The sequence below is a fragment of the Schistocerca nitens genome, chromosome 7, assembly GCF_023898315.1.
Source record: "Schistocerca nitens isolate TAMUIC-IGC-003100 chromosome 7, iqSchNite1.1, whole genome shotgun sequence".
Classification (NCBI taxonomy): domain Eukaryota; kingdom Metazoa; phylum Arthropoda; class Insecta; order Orthoptera; family Acrididae; genus Schistocerca; species Schistocerca nitens.
The window spans coordinates 631,624,623-631,645,251 of record NC_064620.1 but is presented as its reverse complement, the minus strand read 5'-3'; the positions used below and the strand labels follow the sequence as shown (position 1 = coordinate 631,645,251).

The following is a 20,629-nucleotide window of genomic DNA, read 5'->3' as shown; positions in this document are numbered from 1 at the left end:
TTAGTAAAATTGGTGGAAGGAATCACCTGAGTGTTACCAGTTGTCCAACTAACACAGTGACTGTGTGCATGAAGTTAAAAAGAATGGAGTACACTGGTTGAGCAGCTATTTGTAATACACACATTTTTGTAATAAAAAATAAGTGATCCTTAAAATGGTATAACAAGTGGTGCTATTTGACAGTGGATGGCTGGAAATGAGTGACTCACATTGATAAATTGTGCTATATGCTCCGATAATCTGATGGGAGGAGAACACTACCTGCCATAACGGCAGCAGTGATGTACAGAGGTGGTGGCTTTACTGTAAGAGGGTGTTTTTTGTGGTTTGTGTGGGTATGGTCCACTTATTGCACCTAAGAAAATGCTATATGTGGAAGGATATGAACACATTTTACAGCATTGTTCATAAATTAAGGGAAAGGCAACCACTTGCATAAAATGGCCTGATGTGACGCACAGAAACATGTAACACACTTAGCTAGAAAAAGAGTAAGAGCTCAAAGGATAGTGTGAATACTGTTTTCTGTTACGTGTTTCTATTTGTCACACACATAGCTAGAAAAAGAGCAAGAGCTCAGAAGTTAGTGGGAATGTTGTTTGCTGTTATGTTTTTCTATGCATCACACATCAGGATGCTTCAGATGAATGGTTGCAATTTCCTTATTAGTATTATAAATACTGAGAATTTCCATTGTTGTTTTATAGCATTGTGTATTGCGAACAGAAGGGAAACAGTTCAGAGTCAGTTTGTCTGCATGACATTTCACACTCTTGAGAATCGGCGCGAATGAGGCAGTGGTTTGTAGACAATAGCATTCCAGTGGACTGACCTGCCTAGAGTCCCAACCTGAATGCAGTGGAACACCATTTGAGTCTTTTTGGTAAAGTGACTGACTGATCAGCAGTGCATATTCAGAGAGAGTGCGTGCATGTGTATTTTAGAGAGTAGTCTCTCTTCAGAGAATGTCTGACAATTAAGTTGATGCACACACACACTGCTGGCATGGTACTGGGTCTTTGACAACAGTACAAGAGAATAGGACATGAGGATGAAATGTATTATCTAAATGATGATTAATCATTAAAGTAAATTTACAGTAGACTTCCAAAAAGTTACAGGAATCAGTGATACACTACACAACTTGCTATTTGTTTGTAAACAGAGGTAAACTACGTAACTTGCTATTAGCTCAAAACACAACTCGTCATGACAAAAAGAATATACAAATAGTGTGATTTTTGGTTGCAAGGATACAACAGCGACATTGCTCGGTGCCTAGCTTTTGTGACAGAGTTCATATGTGTTGTCACGGTGGAGGTAGAATAAACAAGAATACGAACACTTTGTTTGCATAGGATGTTGTCTATACTTTTTTGTCTGAAGTGTGGACTATGGCGTCAAACTTATTCCAGACATTACATTTGCAGTTTGTAATTGTGTTTATTGCATTATTTAATTTTCATCTTATGCTCTCGACAGTCTCACAAAAATCTCCATTAGAGGTCATCAGATCCTGACAGACATTTAGCCCTGTCAGTGTTACTTTACAATGGCAAGATCATGCACTTAACTTGATGCTGAGTCACGAGTAGCCTTACTCTCCTGCACACTTCGGCAAGAGAGAATGAGTCGGTTAGCTAGAAGTGACCGCGGCGCCACTGTTCTCGGGTTCGTCGTATCTGCTACAGTGGGAAGGAAGTGAGTCTGCATTGCACTGACATAGTGTGTTACTTTAATTCCTTATGTGTGCATCCCTCAGTATTAGGCCCTAGACTTATACTCACTCTCCTGCTAATCTCTACCAGCTACCACAAGTTGTGTCTTTTTTGTTGCACACTGTTCTGCAATCTTTTCAGAATCTGAGAATAGAAATTTTATGGGGAGTATGACCTGTCGAAAGGATCTACGATAGTGCTATCCTATTTGCATAAAAAATTTAACACAGTCGTGATGTCAACTTCATTTGATGAATTTCAGTTTCAAAACTGTAGTTCCTTTGTCACTGTTACAGTATTGAAAAATAATCAGCATTGAGCACTAGTTTGTGAATTTTCTTGAAATTGTTATCTGATTGGTAGTTTACAAATGTCCAGATGGTGATTACTATTTATCTACATGTTTTTAAATCAAGAACATGATTTGTAGATTGTTTCCAACATCACAACAGTATCTGTGGCACATTTGTTCACCAGGAAACAAAATTTCTCAGCTTCACTTTGTTCAATTTTCATTATATTTTTGAAATAACAAATAAATGATTACAGTCTACTTTAGTATTTGGTGTTCCTCAGATATGCAAATATCCAGTTCACGTTTATTTGAACCAGTGCACAACTTTTGTTATTGTCTTATATGCTTATATTGTGTCAACACTTATCATTCATTACAACATCATAAACGTGTACCATTTTATTTTTCTTCTTTGTGTTTTGTTTATTATAAATTACTATAACGCCATTGGTTGTTGTTGTTGTTGTTGTTGTTGTTGTCGTCGTCATCTTCAGTCCATAGACTGGTTTGATGCAGCTCTCCATGCTACTCTATCTTGTGCGAGCTTCTTCATCTCCAAGTACCTACTGCATCCTTCTCAATCTGCTTAATGTATTCATCTCTTCTTCTCTCTCCACGATTTTTACCCTCCACACTAGCCTTCCAATACTAAATTGGTGATCCCTTGATGCCTCAGAACATGTCCTAACAACCGATCCCTTCTTCTAGTCAAGTTGTGCCACAAATTCCTCTTTGCCCCAATTCTTTTCATTACCTCTCTATCCATCTAATCTTCAGCATTCTTTTGTAACAACACATTTTGAAAGCTTCTATTCTCTTCTTGTCTAAACTTTGATCATGGATTTGTAATCTTCTGATACAATGTATTCGTCACAGTGAGCACAAGCCACTGTACATCGTTCCTGGTGCCCAGTGAAGTTTATTGTCCAGTGAAGTTTAATTTGTCTACTTCACACTCTTGGCTCATTAAGCCCCTGCACTTTGTCAGTGCTATGTGCAACACACACTGTATACCAGTTCTAATGTTCTCCCCTCACTTAATATTTGAGTGTACATAATCACATTTTATTGATCTGAGATGTCTTACTCTTCTTCGGTTTTGATGATTTGCATAATTATTATCTGAGATGTCTCAATTCATTTTTATAGTAATGTTTTCAACTACTGTGTATTAATGACAATACCTTTTAACAGGTAGATGAAGTCCATATACTGCCATTGATGAATGTGCTGTTCTCCTACATGTGCTGTGCCATGACACACATAAACCATGCCATTCAGGAAGACTCCCTGCTGCTTCTGGATGCAGTTTTGGATTCATATCCAAAACTTATGGCTCACCACATACACACAGTTCTTCCCAAATTTTTCGACATGATTTCAAGACTTCGTTCGGATTCGAAGCCTGGACGGATGCTTACAGTGAATCTCGGGAGCCGTCTGACGAGCGTCAGGTGGAGAATACAGGTGATGTATTACATGAAGAGAATATTAAAAATGCATATATTTAATGATAAAAATATTACTTTCAGGCATACAGAGGTGAGCAACATGAGGTACTCGCTCTGATGTTTGTAGGAGATGTCTGGTTAGTGCCTGTGGTGCAGGTTTGCCCTCCATTGTTCACCAGGTACACTTCTTGTCTGCAGTGTCATATGCAGCCCTCTATACACTTGCAAATAGCACCTACACAAACACTGCAAACCTGAGGCATTTTGTGCATATGTCTGGATTGGGCAGCGATTGTCTGTCTGATTATCCATCATTACTACTTGAACTTCTGTATGTCTCAGTAGGTGGCAGTCCATCATTTCTGTTGTTTTTGTTAGCAGTTTTGAACTCAGAAATATGGTGGTGTTGTCCAGGATGGAAACAGTAAAAGAAAATAGAAATTACATTTTAAAAAAGATAGAAACTAGAACTTATGTGCTGAGAAAAATGTAAGCAAGTGCTGCATTTTGCAAATGGGATTTCACTTAATGACCTTAGAAGCATTTATTAAATGACTGCATGCCACTTTAATTTTGGTTTATTTCTCCACTATTGCACAGTTATGGCTTGATAATTTTCAAGTGCGCTGTTAATATTATTTTACGAAAATGAATTTACGTCTTCAGTACGGTATTTATTGTTAATGTTCAAGTTGAAAGCAGAGAGTAAACAGAACATAGTGAACATTATATATGGTAAATTCTTACGTATATTTGTTGGATGTTAAGCGGTCACAATTCTTTAATGACAGATATTGCCATACTAGTTTGTTGTCTCTGTCAGTATGAAACACACTACTTATCCAAGTACTTTTGAGAGCAAACATCATATTTATCATTAAAACATTGCTCCTACTGATATTGGTATGGCCATGCATAACTTAAATAACTTGCTTGTTGTAACAATAATATGGAAAGGATAGATTGCTACTCAGCACACAGAAGAGACATTTAGGTTGCAGACAGGCACAGTGAACAAGACTACTAAAATATTAAAACAGTCTGATAAACAGATGTATGAAACTTTATGGGTAGAAGATGTACTTATCATCAATGCTACATTTTGCAAATGGGATTTAGCTTAGTAACCTGGGAAGAGTTCTTTAAATGACTTTATGGCACTTCAAATTTTAGTTTATTTATGCACTATTGAAGCGCCACCATCTTGAGACAGTAGCCATGTGTGTGTGAGTTGTGTTTTTATGAATGTGTGTGTGTTTTCTAATGCAGATGCAGTACTTTGTCTGAAAGCTATAACATTTTAGCAGTGTTTTTGATTTTGCCAACTTCTCTATAAGGTGAGTAGCAATCTGTCCCTTCTGTGTTGTTGTTCGCGCCTGAATTTTACATTGCTTGATTTTTCATCAATAATTGTAACATATTCCTCATAAAGGTTAGCCATGTTAAAAATTAGGTATGTACAAAACTTGTTTGGAAACCTCCCAAAATTTTACACTGGCCAAACGAGAAGAACTTTTAGCATGTATTTTGAAGGACACGCCACGATTTGTCCCTGTCTACCTTTGAAGCACATTGAAGGAGTGAAAACACAAAGCTCTTGGCATCAGTGACTTAATGGAGGTTCTGCACAAGACATAAAAAGCGCTATTTTGAATGTATACAAAGAAATGGAAATGTATAACTGTCTCGGAGGCCAATACAATAGTATTTTAAAAGAACAGAACTACTTAGGAAATGAGAAATTGCTCAACATTTTTTTACCAGTTCTATGATGAAGCTTTGCACTGTCTCAAAGCTCACCCTACCATCACAGTGACTCGAGACAGACACAGACATGAAACAGGTGATTATGTCAAGACACTTCTTTCCTAAGATATAACGGTTTTAATATGTACATGTAATATCTTACAATATGTTTTTGTAATTTGTAGACTACACTCTGCTATAGTTGCAACATTATTAAATTTATTGCACTGCTCCTCCTCCTGTGTGCATACTACTTGATAAAAATTGAATACGTACGATACATATGTAACATTTTTGTAAATATTCAGTGTACCTTTTGCATAAGGTCCGAACATGACTGCCACCGAACGTGTTTGCACAAACTGTCGTTCATTTGAAACCGTATCTCAAGTACAATTTTGTTGTATCGTCATTCTGTTTGAGTAATGCACTACTGTGTCGTTGGTGTCGAAATATGTTTATCAAACATTTGATACAAAAGGCCAGTATGACAATATTTGTTGTCACAGAGTTGTGATTGCCCAACAACCAACAAATGTATGCTGATGAGCCAGAACTTAATATGGGCACATCAGCCGACCTTAGGAACATGGTACAGCAGCAATCGTGTGTGGCAGGGGTTGAGCAGGTCCCCTGTGCATTTTCAGAGTTATGTACCGCAGCACCAGATGCATACACACAGGTCGTGCAGTTCTCGTAAGCTGTGGGCCAGTGGTTTCTGGTTGCAAACCTGGTGCCCGGTAACGTCCCAGAGGTGTGTTTCGTCAGGGCTCAGGCAGGGCCGAGGGGACGGCCGAGGTGTCCACTCCAGTTCACTGTCGTGCTCCTCGAACCACTGTAGGGTTAATCCATATGAAGTGGTCCAGCAATGGTTGCTTGGCCACTTTTAAATATTTCAATTTTTTATTTGTGTTTGCCCTATATTTGAGAGATTTTAAACATGGCTGCAACAGCAACTGTTGAAATTCTTCACGACAAAGGATGACAGCCAAAAAAAGTTGCATTTTTATCCTGCAACTGTTTTTGGCTGTCATCCTTTATCGTGAACTATATTTGAGAAGTTCAAAACAATTTTTTTTTAAAAAAAAAATATCTTGCGCCTTTACTGGATGGTGGCCATTTTTATTTGTAGGCGCGCGACGATTTTTCAGTCTGGAGACATTAGCGAAAATTTGAATATCTCTGCACTGGGTTAAGTTACAACATTGCAATTAACATGTTTGTTTTTAGAAAAGTGTCCTCTACAACATTGTCTATTACACAGACTACCCCAAATTCAAAAATAACCAGTCAAAATGACCTCCAAAGTTTGGTATCCAAATTTTCAAAAATCCAATTTTTAGGCCCAAAAATAACAGACAAGGAGTGAGTATGAGTGTCTATTTTTTTCCTACAGTTAGATATCATACACTACTAGCCTCATATAGAGCAAGAACACTTACAAATGTTTCCTTAATTTTTTATGAATTTTTGAAATTTGAAAATTTTCATTTTTTGTGAAGGTTGGGGTTAGTTATCTCAGGTGGGACTAAATATAAAAATATAGTTTTTGCACAGTTTGTACACATATATGATAGCAACGTACCGTAAAAATTTCAACGTTGATATCTGATTGTGAACAAAGATATGAATTTCTGAAAATGAGGAAATAATTCACATTACTTTACAGCTGATCTTATGGCTCTTGCCTATTTAAATGGTTTATTGTTTCATTGTAATAAAATTGAATTGTGACACATATTTAATTAACACTACCACCCAATATTAACTTAGTTTATTTATTTTTAATAATGCTGTAGTAAACAATAGGAGCTTTCGCGTTTGTTCTATGGTAATAAAAATGCCCATTTACGTTTAGGTTTATTGTCAGTAAAGAAGTACATTATTGCTGGGTGTGGCATTGTTGTAGTCAGTCTGTTCTGAAACCTTTGTTAGAGTGGATGTATGTACTTCATGGAGGGTGTGGAATGTGTTATGTGCTTTGTTCTGTGTGTAATTTGCAATTAATTTTGAGAGATTTACGGGCATGCAATAACATAGATGAACAGTGCTCTGTTGGACAGATAGCACGTGAAGTGTGTCACAAAACAGTTTACAGTTGTTTCAAAAACCTTGAAAAATGTCAATGACTTTGATGAAGTTAGACAAACTTTTTTTAAATTCCGAGTAAGTTCTTCTCTAACATTGTGTGTGAGTATCATGAGAAGAAATATATTCTGAAGTACAACCACATTTTTGGAAGAAAGTCCTATGATCCACTTAATGTTCATAAAAAGCCTATTACTAAAGGTGTGAGGTAAATAAAACTTGAAAATTTGTCCTTGTTATGTGAGAGTGAAACAGCTTCCCATGTGAAACATAATGTGATTCCTGGGAATTCCCTGTGCCCAAATTGTTACTCAAAAATTTTTGTTGTGAATACAGAACCAGAATCATGTAACCTTGTTAATGACATTTATATTCCTAATTAGGAAGCTGTTAGCATATTGTATTTTGCTTGTCCTAAGTTAGACATATCTCCTGCTTCGAAAATAATAAAATTAAGTAGCAGAAAAAGAAAAGCAGCTATTAAAAATGTTGTTGTTGTTGTTGTTGTCTTCAGTCCTGTGCAAGCTTCTTCATCTCCCAGTACCTATTGCAATCTACATCCTTCTGAATCTGCTTAGTGTATTCATCTCTTGGTCTCCCTCTACGATATTTACCCTGCACGCTGCCCGCCAACGCTAAATTTGTGATCCCTTGATGCCTCAGAACATGTCCTACCAACCGGTCCCTTCTTCTTGTCAAGTTGTGCCACAAACTCCTCTTCTCCCCAATTCTATTCAATACCTCCTCATTAGTTACGTGTTCTATCCATCCAATCTTCCGCATTCTTCTGTAGCACCACATTTCGAAAGTTTCTATTCTCTTCTTGTCCAAACCATTTATCGTCCATGTTTCACTTCCATACATGGCTACACTCCATACAAATACTTTCAGAAACGACTTCCTGACACTTCAATCTATGCTCGATGTTAACAAATTTCTCTTCTTCAGAAACGCTTTCCTTGCCATTGCCAGTCTACATTTTATATCCTCTTTAATTCGACCATCATCAATTATTTTGCTCCACAAATAGCAAAACTCCTTTACTACTTTAAGTGTCTCATTTCCCAATCTAATTCCCTCAGCATCACCCGACTTAATTCGACTACATTCCATTATCCTCGTTTTGCTTTTGTTGATGTTCATCTTATATCCTCCTTTCAAGACACTGTCCATTCCGTTCAACTGCTTTTCCAAGTCCTTTGCTGTCTCTGACAGAATTACAATGTCATCGGCGAACCTCAAAGTTTTTATTTCTTCTCCATGGACTTTAATACCTACTCCGAATTTTTCTTTTGTTTCCTTTACTGCTTGCTCAATATACAGATTGAATAACATTGGGGACAGGCTACAACCCTGTCTCACTCCCTTCCCAACCGCTGCTTCCCTTTCATGCCCCTCGACTCTTATAACTGCCATCTGGTTTCTGTACAAATTGTAAATAGCCTTTCGCTCCCTGTATTTTACCCCTGTCACCTTCAGAATTTGAAAGAGAGTATTCCAGTCAACATTGTCAAAAGCTTTCTCTAAGTCTACAACTGCTAGAAATGTAGGTTTGCCTTTCCTTAATCTATTTTCTAAGATAAGTCGTAGGGTCAGTATTGCCTCACGTGTTCCAACATTTCTGCGGAATCCAAACTGATCTTCGCCGAGGTCGGCTTCTACCAGTTTTTCCATTTGTCTGTAAAGAATTCGCGTTAGTATTTTGAAGCTGTGACTTATTAAACTGATAGTCCGGTAATTTTCACACCTGTGGACACCTACTTTCTTTGGGATTGGAATTATTATATTCTTCTTGAAGTCTGAGGGTATTTCACCTGTCCCATACATCTTGCTCACCAGATGGTAGAGTTTTGTCAGGACTGGCTCTCCCAAGGCTGTCAGTAGTTCCAATGGAATGTTGTCTACTCCCAGGGCCTTGTTTCGACTTAGGTCTTTCAGTGCTCTGTCAAACTCTTCACGCAGTATCGTATCTCCCATTTCATCTTCATCTACATCCTCTTCCACTTCCATAATATTGTCCTCAAGTACATCGCCCTTGTATAAACCCTCTATATACTCCTTCCACCTTTCTGCCTTCCCTTCTTTGCTTACAACTGGGTTGCCATCTGAGCTCTTGATATTCATACAAGTGGTTTTCTTCTCTCCAAAGGTCTCTTTAATTTTCCTGTAGGCAGTATCTATCTTACCCCTAGTGAGACAAGCCTCTACATCCTTACATTTCTCCTCTAGCCATCCCTGCTTAGCCATCCCTGCTTAGCCATTTTGCACTTCCTGTCGATCTCATTTTTGAGACGTTTGTATTCCTTTTTGCCTGCTTCATTTACTGCATTTTTATATTTTCTCCTTTCATCAATTACATTCAATATTTCTTCTGTTACTCAAGGATTTCTACTAGCCCTCGTCTTTTTACCTACTTGATCCTCTGCTGCCTTCACTACTTCATCCCTCAAAGCTACCCATTCCTCTTCTACTGTATTTCTTTCCCCCATTCCTGTCAATTGTTCCCTTATGCTCTCCCTGAAACTCTGTACAACCTCTGGTTTAGTCAGTTTATCCAGGTCCCATCTCCTTAAATTCCCACCTTTTTGCAGTTTCTTCAGGTTTAATCTACAGGTCATAACCAATAGATTGTGGTCAGAGTCCACATCTGCCTCTGGAAATGTCTTACAATTTAAAACCTGGTTCCTAAATCTCTGTCTTACCATTATATAATCTATCTGATACCTTCTAGTATCTCCAGGATTCTTCCATGTATACAACCTTCTTTTATGATTCTTGAACCATGTGTTAGCTAATTCTACCAGACGGCTTCCTCTTTCATTTCTCTCCCCCAATCCATATTCACCTGCTATGTTTCCTTCTCTCCCTTTTCCTACTCTAGAACTCCAGTCACCCATGACTATTAAATTTTCGTCTCCCTTCATTACCTGAATAATTTCTTTTATCTCATCATACATTTCATCAATTTCTTCATTATACGTAGAGCTAGTTGGCATATAAACTTGTACTACTGTAGTAGGCATGGGCTTCGTGTCTATATTGGCCACAATAATGCGTTCACTATGCTGTTTGTAGTAGCTTACCCGCACTCCTATTTTTTTTTATTTATTATTAAACCTACTCCTGCATTACCCCTATTTGATTTTGTATTTATAACCCTGTATTCACCTGACCAAAAGTCTTGTACCTCCTGCCACCTAACTTCACTAATTCCCACTATATCTAACTTTAACCTATCCATTTCCCTTTTTAAATTTTCTAACCTACCTGCCTGATTAAGGGATCTGACATTCCACGCTCCGATCCGTAGAACGCCAGTTTTCTTTCTCCTGGTAACGACGTCTTCCTGAGTAGTCCCTGCCCGGAGACTCGAATGGGGGACTATTTTACCTCCGGGATATTTTATCCGAGAGGACGCCATCATCATTTAACCATACACTAAAGCTGCATGCCCTCGGGAATAATTACAGCTGTAGTTTCCCCTTGCTTTCAGCCGTTCGCAGTACCAGCATAGCAAGACCATTTTGGTTATAGTTGCAAGGCCAGATCAGTCAATCATCCAGACTGTTGCCCCTGCAACAACTGAAAAGGCTGCTGCCCCTCTTCAGGAACCACACGTTTGTCTGGCCTCTCAACAGATACCCCTCCGTTGTGGTTGCACCTATGGTACAGCCATCTGTATCGTTAAGGCACGCAAGCCTCCCCACCAGTGGCAGGGTCCATGGTTCATGGGGATAGGATTGAAAATAAAGTGCATCAAATTTCAGACAAAATTAGAAAAGACTTGGAATCATGCTTTAATAATACAGATACCAACATTATTTCTACAGAAGAAGAAAACATACCCCCAGCATCATCTGACACTGAATATTTGAGCTTAATAGAGAATAGAGAAAATTAATGTTCAGTGATATCTAAAGAGGAAAAAGTTCAAATTTTAAGATTGCTTCCTGACTCACAGCCAAGAGACAAAATAGTTCATGAATTCAACGTTTCTCATTGTTTGGTTAAACTGACCTGAAAATTAGTGAAACAGCAAGCATTTTTCCAGTTTTAGGAAAGATGGAGTAGATATAAGTGAAGAAACTATTAAAAAGATCCAGCAGTTTTTTGAAGATGATGAAAACAGGAGAATGTACCCAGGTTGCAAAGATAGCAAAAGAGTTGTTAAAATTGGAGTTAAAGTAACTAAGCAGAAACGACTAGTGCTGTCAAATTTAAATGAACTTTATGTAGCCTTCAAAAATTCTCATCCTGAATGCAAAATTGAAAGGTCATAATTTTGTGACCTCCGCCCTAAGTGGTGTATTTTGGCTGGGTCCTCAGGGACACACTCCATATGTGTTTGTTTATATCATCAAAATGCCCAATTGATGATTGCAGGTGCAAACCTCAGTGATCTTAACTACAAATAGTTACTAGATTTAATGGTCTGTGATACTAATAGTTATGACTGCATGATGAGTTTGTGTAATAAATGCCCTGGTAAGGAAACCGTTATTGAATTGTTTCACGAATATGATGAGGAAATGCCAGACAGTATTACCTCCAAGCAATGGGTCACAACTGACAGGGCAGAAATGATAACAGTGGTTAAATCTCAGGAAGAGTACTTGTAATCTTTAATTGATAACTTAGCAAAAACTCAAAAGTGACCACTATGTTACTAAAATCCAAAGTAAGTTTTCAAAGGACAAAAAAGCACAATTTTACATTTGTGATTCAGGATGCAATACAAGGGCACCACTGGGTCAATGACCAGGCAACAGTGCATTCATTTACTCTCTACTGTAAAAATGAGAAGGATGAAGTTCTTCAATTTGCATTCTAAGCTACTGCTTGGAGCACAAGACTTTGGTTGTACATGTGTTTCAAAAGTATGTAATAAATTACATAAAAGAGTGTTTTACCAAGGTTGAGAAGCTGATATACTTTTCAGATGGAAGTGGTAGTCAGTATAAGAACAAAAAGAATTTTTCAAATCTGTGCAACCACAAAGTAGGGTTGGAGGCTGAATGTCACTTTCTTGCATCTTGCCATGGTAAAAATGCATGTGATGAAGTAAGTAAAGCCAGCCTACAAATACCAACCACAGACCAAATTCTCACAGTACAGGACATGTATGTCTTTTGCAAGGATAATATTAAAGGCATTCCTATTTTTTGATCAAGAAAGAAGAATTGGTTCTGTAAATGAAAACAACATTTCAAACCAGATTTGAAAACTGTATAGCAATAAAAGGAACAAGACATTTCCACAAATTCCTTGGCATTGCAGAGAACTTAGTTCAGTGCAATGTAACATCAGAAACTGAAAATTTTGAGGATCATTGTGTCGATAAGATTACATCTCTGTCCTTAATGTTGAATGACATAGTGGCATGTGTGTATGATGAACAGTGGTGGCTTGCAGAGGTTGAAAGAATAAGTTTGGAAAACAATGATGTTTTGTGCATTGTTACCACCATGATGGCCCAAGAACATCATTCAAGAAATCTACTAGTGACAAAGTTTGGATACCAATGAAAAATGTTTTAAGGAAACATTCAGTGCTTGAACTTCCACAGCAACTGGGAGGTATTATTCTATATCACATAAGCTGCCTGAAGAAATAAGTGTTCTTAACATTCACCACCAGGTTTAGGAACAGTTGCATCTCGAAGGATGGTAACTCTTTGATGGGCAGGTAAATACAACTAAAATTTACTCTAGTGGGGCAAGAAAAATTATTTGCAAATTTCAAATTTCTTTTACTTGTAACACATTTGTTTTATTGTTTTGATGTGTTTTATACATTGAGTTTGTAAAATTTCACTTAAACAACAACAAAATATTAACATTAAATGTGGTCACTACAGGTAACCACCACCCCATTACAGTATACAAATTCGATATTTGGTGGTTGAACTTTGAAATAACTAGTTTTTAATTTTCGTGGTATCTCTTGAAACAGTTCTTGCCTGATCTCAGACACAAAGGTACTTTGCACAGTGAACACATCCACACTGTTTGCGCTGGATTTTTCTTTGAACTGCAAACTGCGCATCTTGTAGATGATGAGTGAATTGGTTGATGTTTACTGCTTTCGTGGCGAATATTTTCGTCTACGTATGGTTTGTGTGATTTGATCTGGGTTGCTATACTACTTTGAGATACAGAAGCAAAATTAGCTGCCACTGAAACTATTTTTGGAGCCAACAAGATTTTGTACACCTCTCGACAGAAGTCTTTATTGGAGAACTGCTCCATTTCGATTTCTTTGTGTATAATGAACGTGTTTGTCACACTGCCGTCTAAGAAGTGAAAAACAATCTCATCCACCATTTCTTGCTTTTTTTTCTGTCAATGGCATAGTCTGACTTTAGTTGATCAAAATTATCCATATAGTTCATACTGGAATTGTAGTCTTTCAATACAATTGGACAAGTGATATTGGTTATTAATTTCAACTTTGTTGGTGGGCACAAAATTTTTGCCTTTCTGTGCAGCATACAAATTAGTTTGGAACACTATCTGTTTTATTAGTGTTTCATCGAAAAATTCACAAAACAAGTCAATTGGCTTTAGGTTCACTTTGTTCTTTATTTCTGCGATCACGCCACCTTCTCCAATAAATAATGGCACTTGGTCAACACTTGTTTCTTGGCTCCAGTTTACAGTGACTGTCCATGGAACAGTAGATGGCAAAATATTATTTTCACTGACGTCATCAATTTCACTGTCATGCTGAGAATCACTACTGCTCGACACACGACTGCACACAAGACTAGAACTTGCACAGCTTGTCGTGAATGTGGGGTCACTTCCGTCACCGCCATCACTGTCAACACTGCTGTCACTGGAAGGTATTTCTTCAAATAAAATTCGGTGACATTTGCCGTCGGTTATTCCTTTTCGGCTTGACATGTTCGACGGAGACAAAGAAAATACACTGGGTGGAGCAGAGGGGCGGTGGTTAGCAGCACTAACTGTACAGAAATTTGTCTCTAAGACATGGAAAATTCTATTCCAATTTAAAGTTATATTACACGTAGACTTATATATGTTCAACACATAAATATAAGCAATTACTTACTAAAAATAGTCATATAAAGAAGAGCTACACAGAATACTGCACGCCACTTCCAAGAACAGTGCTAACAATGAAGAAGTATCAACTATTTTTCTGAATACACGGCAAAAAGTTGCGCAGAAGACCTGCACTGCCATCTAGTGGCATTTTAGGCAACAATTAGGTGGTTGGTAGAGAGACTAATGGCCCCTGAGCAGTAAAGGGAGAAAATATTATGTGGTTACCACAGTGACCACCGCCCATTGAAACCGTCTCCGTATGTGGTTAGTTGCAGTTTTGCCTGCCCTTCAAAGATTCCACTTTTTATTTATTATTATTATACAAATTTGGCCGTTAAAGACCGTGAAAACAGTTATTTCTTGCACTTCTGGGAAGTCTTCTTTCTCTCAGCCCACACTTCTTTCATTCTTGCGCTGAAGGCGGCTTTTCTCTCTTCAGACCATTTAGTTCCACAAGTCTTCTTAATTTTCTCACCGAAACCCGTGAATGAATTCAGTTTTTTTCTAAAAAGGTTTCTGTTAAATATTGTTTCCTGATCTATGTCCATTTCTTTTAGATCTCTTTCTGTGTTGATAAACCATAAATTTTTATTTTTTAGATTTGCGATGTACGAAAATATTTGTTTTGTAAGCCTATTCGGGTTCATCCTCATGATGTGAGCATAAAAGGAGCATCTTCTTTTTCTAATTTCGTCTGTAATTTTGCTGCACTCCGTATACACTTCTTTGTTGCTTTTTAGTCTGTATACAGGCTTGCCTTGATCATCTGTTATTTTCCTGTGTCCAAGAATTGTCCTCAATTCTTCTTTCACGATTTTCTATCTGTTCTGCGTATGTAAAATTTGCCAGTGTTTCTGATGCATATAGTATCTGCGGTCTAATGACAGTCTGGTAGTGTCTGAGTTTAATGTTTTTGGATATATATTTTTTTGAATACATTTGTCTGCAGTAGTGAGTTGCTGTCTCTAGTTTTTGTATTCTAGCCCTGCAGGCTGGATGACCTTTTGCCACAGGCTGAATTAGTTCACCAAGATATTTAAAATGTGTAGATACCTGTATTTTCCCGTATTTCGTAGTTATTTTCTTTGGTGGATTTTTGATATTTGTAATGATTTCTGTCTTTTCAAATGAAATTTGCAAGCCTGCTTTTTCAGCAGTTTCTTTAAGTAATTCTATTTGTTTTATTGTGTCTTTTTGTGTGTAAGCTAAACAGGCGAGATCGTCAGCGAAGGCAAAACAGTTGGTTTCAATGGCTTTGTAGCACTTCCCTCCAATTTGGACTTTCTCAACTCCATGTTTTTGCGTGAGTTTTCTCCATTCTGCTATGACTATCCAGAACACAGTTGAAGAGTACCAGGGACAGTGCATCTCCTTGTCTGACGCCGGTTTTGACCTCGAAATGCCGTGAAATTTCTCCTTGGAATTTTACTTTTGATGTTGTATTTGTTAATGTTTCTTTGATTATGGTGATTGTTGTTTCATCTATTTCATATTCTCGAAGTGTTTTGATGAGTGTGTCCCTATCGATTAAGTCATAAGCTTTTTTGAAATCAATGAATGTTATGAAATATTTCTTGCTCCTTGTAGATAAATAGTTCATTGTTGTTTTGAGGTTAAAAATTTGTTCGGTGCAGGATCTTCCTGGTCTGAAGCCAGCTTGATATTCTCCAAGTTTTCCCTCTATAATTGGTGATACACGATTGAGCAGGGCTTTTGATAGAATTTTGTATGGGACTGGGAGAAGTGATATTCCACGATAGTTGTTAACATCCCTTTTGTCACCTTTTTTTTAAACAAAGGGTGAATTAGGGCAGTTTTCCAGTGACTTGGGATTTTCTTGGTTTCCCATACTTGTTCAAGTTCTTTGTGTAGTGCTTCTACTGATGTTTCTCCCCCAAGCTTGAGCATTTCTGCTGTAATTGTGTCTTCTCCACATGCTTTCCTGTTTTTGAGATTTTTTACTTTTTTATATGATTCAGTACCATACTTCAATAATAATTGATTACATCCCGCCAATATCACATATGATTAGGCAACAGCCATAAGATCAGTTGTAGAGTAATGTGAATTAATTTCTCATTTTCAAAAATTCATATCTTTGTTCACAGTCAGATATAAACGTTGAAATTTTTACAGTATGTTTCTATCATATAGGTGTACAAACTGTGCAAAAATAATATTTTTATATTCAGTCCCACCTGAGATAACTAACCCCAAACTTTACAAAAAATGAAACTTTTTAAATATTCATAAAAAATTAAGGAAACATTTATAAGTGTTCTTGCTCTATATGAGGCTGGTAGTGTATGATATCTAATTATAGGAAAAAATTCTCTCATAAATCACTCCTTGTTTGTTATTTTTGGGCCTAAAAAGTGGATTTTTGAAAATTTGGATACCAAACTTAGGAGGTCATTTTGACTGGTTATTTTTGAATTTAGAATATTTTGTATAATAGACAATGTTGTAGAGGACACTTTTCTAAAAACAATCATGTCAATTGAATGTTGTAACTTAACCCAGTGCAGGGATATTACTATTTTTGCTAACATCTCTAAACTGAAACATGCTGGCGCACATACAAACGAAAGTGGCCGTCATTCAGTAAACGTGAAAGGTAAAATTTTTTAAAAAACCGTTTTGAACTTCACAGGTATAGGGTAATCACATACAAAAAAATTAAAATATTTAAAAATGGTCAAGCAACTAACTTAGTTTTTATTGGATATAGTTGTCCCCATTGGAAAGTGCCACTGCTGTCGGGAATACTGTGAGCTTCGAGGGGTGTGGGTGTTCGGCAGTGGTGTTCACGTACTTCACTTTACTATTGTGGTGCCTTCTGTTACTGCCACAGGGGCTGCGGAGGCTCAGGTGAATGTCTGACATAGCGTAATATGACCCCCTGAGGCCCACGTCTGTGGTGTGGTGCATGTTCTGAGCAGACATTCGCCTCGTCGATGGTGTAAGCGAATGTAATTGTCGATGTGGAGTAACAAGAAGCGTGGTTTATGTGGCTGTTTGAAATGTTTCCATTGAAACACAGTCCAATCATAATGATCCAGTGCCCACTCAGAGCGTATAAGCTCTGGGACAACTGGGAAACCCAGAAATGTTTTCATTGGAGAGAAAACTGGGAAAACCCTGGGAACTGTTTTAGAATTCTGGGACTTTTTCATTGTTTTAATTTTCAGTTAAATTTTCCTACTTTTGACTGGTAAGAGCTGATAACCTAACAAAAAATATTGCTTTAGCCTGTTACTGAAGAATAATACTGCAGGAATAAAACATAAACGAGAGAAAAACACCAAAATAATATTTAAATTCCAAAGAAAATCTGCCATTTACAATAACAAAACATAGTGTGCAGACAAATCTCTGCCGACAAAGACTGTGTAATACTTCCTAACTACAAACTTGAGTGTGACATCGCAGCTTGTAAACTTAGATTGGTTTGAGTAGTGGCTGGCAGGCTGAAACTTAGATGGCATACGAGCAGAGCCTTCTCTCGCTTCTGGCTACTTAAAGTGTGGCACTAGCAACAAGCAGCCAGAAGCAACCCAGAAAATTTTTTCTGTTGCATCCAAGTTGCCAGATATGTGCATGCACAGAGCAGTCTGAATTGTAGTGGGGCAGTGGTGGTCGCCACATGACCTGTGTTTCGTTTCATGATTTTGCTGCATTCTCTTCATTTACAACTGTCTCGTCAAATGAAAACAAAACGGATTTTTGTGACCGGGAGATATCAAGTGAATTAAAATCATTCACATAACTATGGAAGACCAAAATATTTTATTAGTTGTGGTTTCCTGATTATTTTACTTCTACGTTAATGGCAATCTGGCATTAATCACATTGCAGAGGCAGTCAATTTATTTGAAATGAAATGTTGCATTCCACATTATTGGCTAGTTGAAAATGTTCATTGAATTTAAAGTCCACATTTTCGTCTTCTGGCACATACGGCATTATGCTATAAGAAAGAACCAAACATGAGGTAAAACAGTACTGGGTACTCGAGGAAAATTGGCACCCTGAAAATCACACTGAAAAGCATAGTACCAAGTAGGGGCCTACTTCATTGTGAATCTTGGCATATGAATGTGCACTTGACATTATTTCTTAATTTGTGTTGTTACTTCTTGATTTTACAGAAACTGTTCTTTGATATAATATAGACTGGCAGCACACTGTGTTTTATCACTATAAGTCATTGTTTTTATTTACCATGGAGCAGAATATCAACTGCCTATTATACAGTTTCTTGGCTTCACAAACAACCTTGTTAATTGTTTACAGAGTTTGAAAAAACCATGAAAAACTTATTGTCCTTAGTTCTTGTATATGCAAACAACTAGCTTTTTGTAAGAAACTTGTATTCTTCTTGTTAGCTTTTTCCAGTGTTGTGTTGCTGTAAACCTGATTGAAAATGCTACGTAACAGTATTGCAGAGTGTGAATAAAAAAAAGAAATCACGACAGCAAAATAGTAGGGTACCTCGTAATGAATATTGTGGCAAGGACTAATTTCTTATTTTGCCTTCCTTATCTGGATAGGATATGATAAAAAAAATTGTCATATGAAGAATATCTCCATGTGTCCCCTCCAAACATCATTCCACAGTGCAGTATGTGGTCACATATGCCCCACTACACACAAAATTCCAAACAGAAATGCAGCAGTAGGAGTATAAGAAGAGCAAACATGAAGCATGGGCTTCCTATGTCATCGCAGCTGCACATACACAGTAATGCCTGCTTTCTGGTGCTCTCTGATTAGTGGCCAAACGAACCAGTTTCTATCAGAGTGCAGGAAAATAATGTCAATGGTCATTTAAGAAGCATTACTTTCAAAGTAAATTCTTTTTTACGGAAAATGAATAATGTTATGTGTGAGAATTTCTTAAATTGCAGAGCGCTTGACTCTCATTGAAAACCCACTTTGAAGACCAGCCACCTAGAAAAATTTCAGGCCCCTAAGACCAGCCATTTATGTCAGTATTTAAAATTTTACTGTCACATTCATGTTTGATATATCTCAAACAGTAACTCATGCAAAGAAGACCAATATTACATGTGAAAGCTTAGCTTTTCTTGTAGCTATACTATATGTATATTAATTGAAACCATTAACTGTTCCTATTTGTGCGTTTGCACGACTTAATGGTGGTGTTGCTATTGGCTGATTACACAACATATCCTATGCTGAATATCTGCTGTTATAGGCTGGTGAAGTCATGTGAGATGATATATGACTGACCGGTAAAAGTGCATCGTGATCTCAATTTTAATGCTATGTTTGGTGGAATTTGTTTTATACTTTCGTAGTACAAAAATACGCAGTGTACACGTTGTTGCACATCAAAGATGTCTCCAATAGGCATTCTTGTTTGCTGAGTTTCATTTCCTAAAGTGCTGGGAAGCTCTAAACTGCTGTATAAAATCTTTACCATTCAAAGGATTGATGAGTTTTACAGTTCCAAGGGAAAGTATACTGTCACCTAACATCGAAAAAGTGTATTTTCACCCAGTAAAAAGCATATTTTTAACTGGGAAATCTGGGAAAAATCAGGTAATTTATTTTCTCCTTGCCTACATATACACTGCAGTCAGAAATGACACTGTCATCAGATCGATGATGGAATGTGGTCGTCTACTACAGAGCCTCATGTTCCACGGTGTCCACTGATTGGTGTGCTCCGAATCGTTTCTGCCTTCACCAGTATTATACTCTGTCATCAAATTTGCCACAGATCACAATCTATCTTGCTGTGATGAGGTGTTGGCATCCGATGTCTTGTTGCCTACTTGTGGCTTCACTGTCCCTTCCGCAGATGCTCATTACAGTAGTACGCAAACAGCTGAGCGGCCGGTTGCCAGGCCACGTCGTTCACTACAATGATTCCCATTCATCTCTGCTTCATATTTTTGTGTCAAGTGACTGCAATGATACCAGCTGGCATTCAGTCTTGTGGTGGGCAGTTGTAATAATGTTTTGGCTCAGCTGTATACATACTAGTTTATTGCAGATAACTTTATCAGTGTTCTGTTTATTCTGTGCTTTTAGCTTTAATAGTATCTATAAACAGTGTTCTGAAGATTTAACATTGTTTTTGTAAGGTATTGTTAACACGGTACGTGAAAATGACCCAAGTTCAGAATTGTGCAATAGCACATAAATAAATAGAAATAGATGGAAAATTAACTCTTTCTTATACTACTAAGAGGGGGGGGGGGGGCAAATCAGAAACACATGTATTCGGCA

At 37.5% G+C, this 20,629-nt stretch overlaps 1 protein-coding gene across 3 annotated transcripts in view; it reads left to right on the top strand.

Annotated features, from left to right (window-relative positions):
* Positions 1 to 20,629, top strand: part of LOC126195266 (testis-expressed protein 10 homolog) — a 194,624-nt gene that overhangs the window by 65,227 nt on the left and 108,768 nt on the right. For all 3 annotated transcript variants that reach the window (XM_049933792.1, XM_049933794.1, XM_049933793.1), the window contains exon 4: positions 3,208 to 3,480. In XM_049933792.1, the coding sequence (XP_049789749.1) occupies positions 3,208 to 3,480 (273 nt within the window). The remainder of the gene's footprint in view (positions 1 to 3,207; positions 3,481 to 20,629) is intronic.